Below are 9,969 nucleotides of genomic sequence, written 5' to 3' on the forward strand. Positions count from 1 at the left end.
TGTGCATTTATTCTTTCAGCAGTTTTAGTGTCAGAAAATCAAGTATGAAAAATAAAACACTGAAAAAAATCATGTAGGACTTGTTGCATTCTATACCATTTTATTCAGCAAAACTTGTGTCTGCAAGATAAAATATTCTTATGCACATTAATATACAACAAATTCCATTTATGCCTACTGTACATAAATTCTTCATTAACTGCAGTGCAACAGCTAACATCCCTGGAAATCCAACGGCTGCACACATGGCAACTTCAACCAGCAATGCCCAACAGGATGCTTTCTCTCACCCTGACTCTGATCTGACCCAAACATTTCCCCACCCACCATAACCTCCAGTGCATCAACTAAGTAGACAGCATCTCTGTGTGATTTCATTATGGGTTCAAAGGTCTTCTGACTCAGGGATGAGCACAGGCTCAAGGGAAACAGTAGGGAGGGTGACTGGACCGCCCGTCGACGTCCACCCCATAGCTGATCTGTTGAAGGAGGGTCGATCTACTGCCGTATCCCCCTGTAGCTCAGGGAAGTCGGGGAGGGGTTCCACCTGGAGTGGCTTAATGGGAACAGGTCTGGGTGTCTTGCTGAAGCCACCAAACGGGGTTGCCACCCTGGAGGTGACAGAGTGACAGTGTCAACAGTCGCTGCTATGTGCTAATAAGAGGGACTGCAGTGACATTTAAAGTGATGCAACTAATTACATCCAAGCAAATTTGACCAGGGGACATATTCTAAGAGATAGCGGCTTAGAGGGGGAAGTATACTTTTGTACATTGTGAATTAGATAAAGGACAGTACTGGTTTTGCACACTCATTGCATGCTTGATAAATTAAAACAACTGAAAATAGACAAAATATTTACAATACAATATTTCTGATACAAATGAAAAGATGAATTTATAAGCAATAAAACACAGCCTTTGCCCAATCAGGAGTTTTGCTGCTACAGCCTTATTTGGTCTAGTATGGCAACCCATAATTATGTCTTACTGTTAAAATGACAATAGATAACCTTTCTGTTTTAACTAATAATTATGAAGTAAATGTTGATTGCATGATGTAATGGCTACAGAATAATGACAGCATTGGTGTTGAGACCAGTTCCCTATAAGCCTTGCTTTCACTATGGAATTAATTCTACCGCTGGACAAGGAATTTGGACAGTACCCAGGCTATTAGCAGTAGCCACATTGCTAACACTACCACAAGTAGTCCTTTGTTGTCCGTTTGACAATCTAGGCAAATAACATGTTTCTGGTAGTGACCCTTCTAAAATGAGTAGTGGTGAAACTTTCAATTCTCTTCTTTGTGACAGCATTAACACAACTTGGAAACAATAAGGGGGAAAGTTGTCTATTGCCACTTTAAGTTATATCTAGCGATGTGTGATACAGCATCGGTCATTTCAGTAAACGCATTAATACGACATGTTCAAATAACAGCGCCCTCTAGTGGCTGTTGTAATCATGACGGGAGAAAAGAAAGTAGGTGCGATTGTTATATAGCACCAAAGTCCACCTTAGGAGGAGGTCAGTTGACAAAACACTGGACTTAAATGTGGTAGGCCAGTTCCCATTTCAAATTGATGAAATCAATCAGATCAATGTTGTTACTTTTAAACATGACCACAATCCTCCTATGACTTTAATCGAACATTTATTGTAACCATGACGATGAAGGTTCTCTAACCTAAACGAAGCACTGATAGTAACTATGGCCTTTGCCTAAACCTAATCAAACTTGTATGGCATTGCCACATTATAAATGGGCTAATTATTTTTTTTTCAACAGTGATTTTTAACATACTTTCTGGAAATAATCTTATAGGTCATATCTGAGGGTAGAGACAAGCAACCTATATTATCGTTCAGGTTAGAAGACTTGTGTTTAATTGATGACTTGCTGACCTGTGTGGTTGTTACAGTACCTGTTGAAACTTTTGTACCCTGGTACATCCACTCGGGGCTCTGGCTCAGGCATGCGGATGGTGAGAGTGTCAGCTAATGCCGGGTCATTGATGATGGCCTGTTCCCACGGTGAGTGGTAGGACTTTGGCACAACTGTAAAGTTGAACTTCTCTGCAGGGATGTCTTTCAAAGGACCTCCATACCCTGGGTGGGTTATAAAACACAGACAGTGATTGAACATAGGGTCTTTCTATGCCAAATAAAATGCAAGCTTTAACATTTCCATTTTAATTTTATATTTTTAAAATCATTTTATTGATATATTTTTCCATTTTGCACTTTTTTCCAACACAATCCTTTTGTCAGGTTGGTGAATTTCTCCGCACCTGGTAAATAATGAAGTGAACTTTAAGAACCAAATTCAAAACTACTTCTTAAACCGCAACAAGCAAACATGCTGTCCACACAAAGCCAATTGATCCCTTTGCTTTCATTTTGTAAAAAAAGATTACAGGCCTGTCAGCTGGTCATGTGTAAACATGAGTGGGAGTGCATGTAGTCTGCTGATGTCTCTTCATATGATTTCTGGGTACTGAAGTTAAAAAAGTTGCTGTCATTTGGAGTTGTCAAAAGGCAAAGCTGCAATGTGGTATTTTTTATAACATGGACTGCAGTATTGAAAAATACAGTGAACTTAGTTGAGGTGTTTGAAATCAGACTGTGTGTGTGTGTGTGTGTGTGTGAGTGAGTGCTCAACAATGTAACACTCTACTGTTTTTTTTTCCCTTTATACCTCGTTAAAGTTCACAGCAAAACAAATCAAGGGGCAGCTTCCCTGCGTCTCAGTGTGTGTATATGTGCATGCCTGCATGTATGTCTCCCTGCATAGTCTATGTGTGTTGATGGGAGAGGCCTATCCAAAGTACTATCCTTCAAACCCAGTGCTTCACTCAGGGGGGCTTGCAAGCTGAGGCATTATATAACACGAGGCATCGTGTCACGTCCTAACCTCTCACAATGAACAATCCCCCTTCCTGAGTTTATGTTTTGCCCCGAGGAGGAAGCAGGAGAGACCAAACAGACCTGTGGGGAGGTTTACAGATTTGGGGAGAATCTATTACAAAACATTGTGTAAAAGATTTTCTGAGGCCCTGGAAGACTGTTATTCTTGTTGGACATTTGGCTGATTTGATATTTTTATGGTAAAGGACTCACACACCCAGCTGTAAGGTAGCATGTGTAGAAATAAAAGAAGGATCCTAAAATGTTATTACCACTTTCTAGCTGAAACTCTTCACACCTTCCACATATTTCCTGCCACTTATTGTGTCATTTGAGCTCTATTAAAATGTAAGTTTTCACTTTATATCAATAGATTTTGCTACAAGTACAGGGACATGGAACATGCACCCCAGGGTGCATGAGTGTGCTATTTTAGGAGTGCTTACCATTTGATATCTAATGCACTTTGGCCTGATTTCTGCTACAGCTGGAGTGACTTCATTCAGACACTGAAGGGTGGTGTCTGGTCCTGAGCTCCAGAAATAACACCCCACCCCTGTGTCGACGTACTCATCCCTAAATCAGTGCTGGTTTTGTGTCAACTGGGCACAAATTGAGACACAAGGGAGGATGTGAGTGCAAAGCTGATGGTATCAGTGGCACAGGAGGCAAACAGGAAACACTTCCCGTTGGTAAAACTCAACTTTTTTTTTTTCCTTTTTCTTTAGGGAAAAAAAAAAGATGGTCAAAGCTGATTGTAACAAGAGTGATAGAAATAGGGGACTGTGGAGGAGTAGACATGAAGCAAAGGAGTGGGATGAAGATAGAAAGAGAGAAAGAAAGGAGACAGGCAGAGAGGGGATGAAGTAGAACGTGGATTCATATTCTGCCTGAGGCCAGCAGATTCCAGGCAAGAAGAAAATGTTTTCCTACACGATCAAAGCCTGTGTAAGTACAAACAATGAAAAACAGTTGAATCCTTATCAAAACATTTGCGGATGTGGGGAGAGCACATCTACACAAGAGTGATACCATTTCTCCTGCAGCTGCACGGAGACTCCATGTTTAATATATTTTGGAAAAAAAACTGGCCAACCAAAGAGAACGTTTCAAAGGTATTAATAAAGTCAAGAAGTCAATCTTGCTTAAAATACACTGGTCAGGAAAACACTGTCAGTGATGTCATGATAAATGGGAAACATACTCGAGTGCATTATTCTGTTCAAACAAGGACCAAGTAAGATCAACTGGTTTGTCAACTCAGCTGTAGCTACAGTTTATCACTGCTGTACTGGTTTTGGGTCCTTGAAATGTCATCAGTGTCACCTACCCGGGGCAATACTGTCTGGGTTTGCCACCATCCTTGTATCCGGTGTGTCTGACGGCACTTTCGGTGGCTGGTCGACACCCAAGTTGTTCTGGCCTCCGTGGCTGTCTGTGGCATTCTCATTCTCCGTTTGAGAAACCACTGCATTCTAAAAGAAGATGGAAGAGGCGATAACGTATCTGTTGAGGGTGAAAGTTCATTCTTGACAAAACAATCTCACCACAAGCACCACTTAGAAGCTTTTCTGGAGCGTTTGACCAACTCTGCAGCAGATGGAGTTGCCCAGCTATCATGGAGATATGAGATCTTCAAATTTCCATTTTTCTGAGCGCTTCTGATTGCTTTGGCTTAAGCTTGTAAACACAACACTGACATACAGTATTATCACTTTTTAATTTGATATATATATAAACATAGAAGAGAGAGGTCCTTAAGATACTCAGAAAAATCTATAATCGTGTGATAACTGTAAAGTAAACTCCATTTGCTGAGGAAGATTGTATAATATTAAGTGGACTTTTTGAGAAATGGCAAAAATAATAAACAATGTACATAGATTAGTCTGACATGTTTATATCTATGGAAAAAAAAGTGTGATTTGCCTCCACAATAAATCAGTGGCATAACTGATTTGTAAAGAAACAGAATGTTCCACTTTTCAATACTGGCTTTTTTTCTCATGTGGCCTCAAAGCAGAGAGACATATTTTTATGTTTCCCCAATATAAACAAGCAGAGAAATTGCCCACTTGTCCACTTTCTCTCAACATTAGAAAATTGTTTTCTGGGCTAGGACGACATGTACCGCAGCCCAAGCATCCAGCTTTCATCCCTCTCAAAGATATTTATGATGATTTACTCCAGGACTTCCTCAGGAAATGTTGACAACTTGAAACAAAATCTCTCTGTTGCCCCAAGCAATAAACAAACCAGAGATATGTGAGTCCTACTCACTTCAAAGATGAGAGGAAAAACTCCTGGAGTATAATAATTATTTTATCTGTGGACTTGGAAAGTAGAATGGAAAGTACATAGGGCCAACCCAGAACTAAATATAAGAGAATATAGCTAGTGCTGCTAATTAATTAGATATAACCAAGAGAAACTTAGTTAGCTTATCTTGATTGAGTTTCACTGACGGCTTCAGTACATGAATTGCTTTATGTGTGACCAGTCAGGCTAAGTTAAATACTGCTGGGAAAAGAAAAAGCTGACTTGGCACATTGCCCATCCATACACAAAGGAACATTAATAAAGCTATTTATGACCAGCTGGAGGACTTTCACTGTTACTATTCTGTGCTGCTCCATGTACGTAGCACGAGTCAAACAAACACTTCAAGTGCTCAGTCTTCCTCACATATACCTTGTCAGGATGTAAGGTATTGTGTGAATGTTTTTCATGTGATGGAGAGAAAAGCTGTGGAAAAAATAATAAATGACTGTGCTTGAAGAAAACATGGTCTCGCAGTAAGAAACACTGACAATAACCCCCCTATCAAAGTGTGTTTTCATAGTAGGCTCTATCCACATCAATCTCCTACAAATGTGTGTGTATTTGAAAGATTGCTGATATTCTGAGATAAATAATTATTCCCTTTGTTTCTGAGAGTTAGATGAGAAGACTGTAGACTAAATATGGAAATAGAAACAGAGGGGGATTGTGTAGCTTCGCATGAAGACTGGAAGTGGGGAAAGAGCTAGCCTCACTCTGTCCAAAGGTTAAAAAAAAATCCTGCCTAATCCATACCATGTAGAGGTGCTGGTAGATTTATATCTTTTATCTTTGGACGGAGCAAGGCAAGCTGTTTCAACCTGCTTCCAGTCTTTATGCTGAGCTAAGCTAACCAATTCTTAGCTCAATAGTTAATGTCCAGACTTGTGGGTGGTATTGATCTTCTCATCTAACTTTTAACAAGTACAAGCGACTTGGTGTATTTCCCAAAATGCAGTAATATCCTGCAATCCTGCAGTAATAATTAGGAAAGACATGACTTGATAAAATTGAGTTTTTCTGCAGTGCTTGTGTGTGCTTTTTTTTCCCACACATACATGATCACTGCATCACAGCTTCTGCTTACATTGAGCTGCTTGTTGTTTTCATTCTGGTTGCTCTCAAAAGTGTATTTTTCTGAGCGTCTCTGGCGCATTTTGAAGAGACGGGAGCCCCGGTTTGAGGCAAGAGACAGCTCCTCCAGCATGATGTCCTTAGGCACGCTCATTTTCTTCCCAAGATCCATCTCTACATCTGGACACAAGGAAACAAAAGACTGAGGAGCTTGTGTGTACACTCATCAGACTTCTGACAAGACAAATTTCTTTGCCTTTTTCTTACACACCCACGTATCAAACATCACTGAACACAAATTATATTTACCCAGAAAAAAAACCCTGCTGCGAAAAAAGCCCAGTGCATAAATTGCTGACTCGGTATTCCTGCCAATATGATGAATAAGGGATCATCTTCCCTCTTAATCCACCCGTGTTCATTGCTTGTTTTGTGGTTTGCGCTGCGTGCTAGCTACTGGATGCTGATCATGGATATGTCACAGGCCTGTATCCAAGTGTGAGACACATAATTTGCCAGAATATCTTTCAGCTGTCAGTAGCCTTCAGACCCTCCCTATCCCAGTGAGTCACACAGTTGTCCTCACCCTGAAATAGCGTGTTCAAAGGACAACGACAAAGGGATTAGTTACTTTGGCCCATAAAAGTATTCATTTGCTTATTTATAGTCAGGGTCATAGAAGGGAGGGTTGGCAACTGCTGCACTGGCAAACAGTGGGCTCGTACCTGCTACAGAATGAGTGTGGCAGTGTCCAAAACGTGTGTGAAGGGCTGGGTGAAGTAGTGTTAACAGTAAAGTTACTATGTCTGTTATTTCAAAGTGCACTATAAGTTATGGTGTTAAATCCATCTCTATGTTAATTTACGAGATAGACAGAGAAGGTAGAAGGGTGAAAGGAACAGGATGTGATTAGGAGGCGAGAAGGTGAGATGGAAAGAGAAGCAAGGAAAGTGTGCAACAAGAGAAAGAGAGAGAAACTGAGAGGTCAAAGGGATGAGAAAACAAGGAAGTGAAGAGAAAATGATATGGCTACCTTCCTGGGCTTGAACCTCCTTACAGATTGCTGCCGCCTGCATTTTCCTCTCCTGGGTTGTCATGGTAGAGAACTGTGACATGGCTGCCCCTGGGGGGACGGGGGTGAGGCAGAAAGTCTCAGGAGGCAGCGCACATCAGTACAACCTGTTCAAACATACAACAAGACACAAAAGCAAGGCAACACCATCGATTGGCCAACATCAAGCTTCCACACCACGCACAAAGACCCACTGAAGTAGACAGAATTTATTGGGGCAGTGAAAAGGGCAAAGTTAGCACATCCCTTTAAATAACCTTGGGCTGTTAAACGCCAAGCACATGCTCTTCAGACATGGCAACCAGCTGTGTCAGGGGTCTGGGAATCAATATGTTTGAAATTACCCAAGTGGGCTGAAAGGACACAGATAGAGAACATGGTGCTGTCACAGCAAACACGTGAGACAGTGGATGAAATAGCCCAGCGGAAAGTTTACACCAAGGTGTCAAATGGACACAACACAAATGTTTCCTTCCAGTCTAAAATACTTTTCCCAATGTTTCTTGATAGAACAAGATTCATCATGTTGGGAAATCATTGGTTTCAAAGGCAAGTTTGAAAAGTCCACAAATCAATGTTAGAATCAGTTTCATATTTTTTATTTCAATATATTTTAGCAAAAACATAAAATTATATGTTCCACACACAAAACTTACAAAAAGCAATAAGACAACAGGAAAATGCATTCATCAAAAGCATATTCATGAAATCTTTTAAAAAATTCAGAAATGAATTTTAACTGTAACACAAGACAAGCTGTGTGACTGACAGGAAAATGTGGAGCAAACAACTGTAGGTGGTAGTGAGAATCATGCTTGATTCAAAGTGCAAATGTCACATTAGAACTGGACAGCACACCTGTGGAGAAGCCCAAAGTGATGTCTTACCTGTCCTGAAGGACCCTCAGGGGGGGATTCTTACTTTGTGCCTCAGGGTAGGAAGTCAGAAAGGTGAGAGGCGAGAGGGTCAGACTGGGTAGTACGACCCTTGTGGGTGCTCGTGCTTCCCGGCACTACAGCTTGTCGTGGGGAGGGTGGGCAGAGGGGGCTGCAGCCTGACCCGACTGACTGAGTGACCGAATGAGTGGGTGGGTGGATGTCAGTTTGTCTGTTGTCATTGGTATTTAGTTCACAAGCAGAGGGGTGACTAAATTTAGAGCACTGCCACCACTGCTCCCTTGCCCACCATCTCTCTCTGTAGTGTTATTACAGTAGCTCAGGATGGTCTATAGGCTATCAGTGATTCCCAATCTGGGGTAAGCTACTTCTACAAATAGACTGTTGCACTTAGACTTATGGTAAGTCTGGATAAGGAGTTGAAATAGTAAATGATATCAGCTAGCTTAAAGTATAAACAAGTGAAACAGGTAAAAGTATTTAATAGATGACAGCAATAGGTCAAAGTAATAGATAAAAAGTTGTATAGCACAATGGAAGCACAAATGCAGATTTACCTAAAGTGACAACATCAGTTCACCTGTCAAAATTTATATTGTTAATATATCCAGTTTTAAATCAATTAAAATGAATCTATTTGGAACATGAGGGGTAGTGTTGATGAAGGGCTACTTGAGTTAGAGAGGGCTGTGGGGGTAAAAAAACAAAACAACCCACTGGTCAATATGAATCCCGCATGGGCCATTACTGTTCACCAGTTCTGTATTCACTATGACTGCCTGAGCTTTATCTGTGGCAAAGTAGAGGTTGCTATAACTGACAGTAACTTACCCACAGTACAAAGGGAAATAATCAGTTGCAATCTTGCAACTTTGCAAATTGAAAAGCACTAAAAGGATGAAAACACACTTGGAAAACACTGACAAAGCTTTAACATCACAAAATAAAGATGTCTCAGCTGCATTTGTCCACTATCAGCGCTCCAGACCTGCAATGCACAGCCAATGGTAAATATACTCAGTGACATCAACCATGGGAACATGGCCCCCTCAGGGCCTGCAGACCAATCAGATACTATTTGTTTTAAATGCCATCATGTGATATAGGAGAGACCAAGGCTTACTAGGGTGCACTCATCTTGTAAGCCAGTCACTATGTTTTAATTGACCTTTAATTTAATTTACCGTCTATATATTTCTTTACTTGGCAAAAGAGACAAATAAAAGGAGGTAGGAGGAATGTCTATGCTGTGACTGTTGCATGTTAAAGGCAGCATGTTCACTGGCGTGTTGTAATGCCTGGCATATAGAAAACTATGCCAGGGCACCCAGACAGAAAGTGAAATATTTTATAGCTTTGTGTTGCACTTTATGATGCATTGTTCATATTCCAATTCAGGCTCCACCCTTTTTAATGGCATTTGAATCCCGAAATGTGTTTTCTACATCTAAATTGCAGGGGAAATAATTTTTGGTTTATTATCTCCCTCTGTGTCCTTATCTCTCATTCTCTAATGGTTCAGCCACAGTAGGGACCCACTGTTATTATGTAACAGGTGGTCACCATGGTAACATTTACCCCCCCCCCCCCCCCCCCAACAGTGACTGTTGAAGACAACACATCACACATCATACAAGAAGCTTCATGGGATGGTACAGCAAGCAACAAATGGCCCAGAGCAAAGTATTTCATGCTTGGA

The 9,969-nt window shown here is 40.9% G+C and overlaps 1 protein-coding gene across 3 annotated transcripts; it reads right to left on the bottom strand.

Moving 5' to 3' along the window:
- Window positions 1-74: 74 nt before the first annotated feature.
- LOC139621284 (myozenin-2-like) lies at window positions 75-9,841 on the bottom strand. Of its 3 annotated transcripts, none has more exons than XM_071477611.1 (6): window positions 8,262-9,841; window positions 7,336-7,425; window positions 6,316-6,482; window positions 4,240-4,384; window positions 1,928-2,111; window positions 75-611 (listed from the first exon to the last, which is right to left on the bottom strand). In XM_071477611.1, the coding sequence occupies exons 2-6, from the start codon at window positions 7,415-7,417 to the stop codon at window positions 386-388; spliced, it is 804 nt and encodes a 267-aa protein (XP_071333712.1). In that variant the 5' UTR covers window positions 7,418-7,425; window positions 8,262-9,841; the 3' UTR covers window positions 75-385. The 3 variants fall into 3 exon arrangements, with proteins under 3 accessions (XP_071333712.1, XP_071333711.1, XP_071333713.1); XM_071477610.1 differs by having other exon boundaries at window positions 7,336-7,481; XM_071477612.1 differs by lacking the exon at window positions 8,262-9,841 and having other exon boundaries at window positions 7,336-8,195.
- Window positions 9,842-9,969: the final 128 nt, after the last annotated feature.

The sequence above is a fragment of the Trachinotus anak genome, unplaced genomic scaffold (genome assembly GCF_046630095.1).
Source record: "Trachinotus anak isolate AG129_WGS33_773 ecotype Australia unplaced genomic scaffold, CSIRO_AGI_Tana_v1 ptg000005l, whole genome shotgun sequence".
Classification (NCBI taxonomy): Eukaryota; Metazoa; Chordata; class Actinopteri; order Carangiformes; family Carangidae; genus Trachinotus; species Trachinotus anak.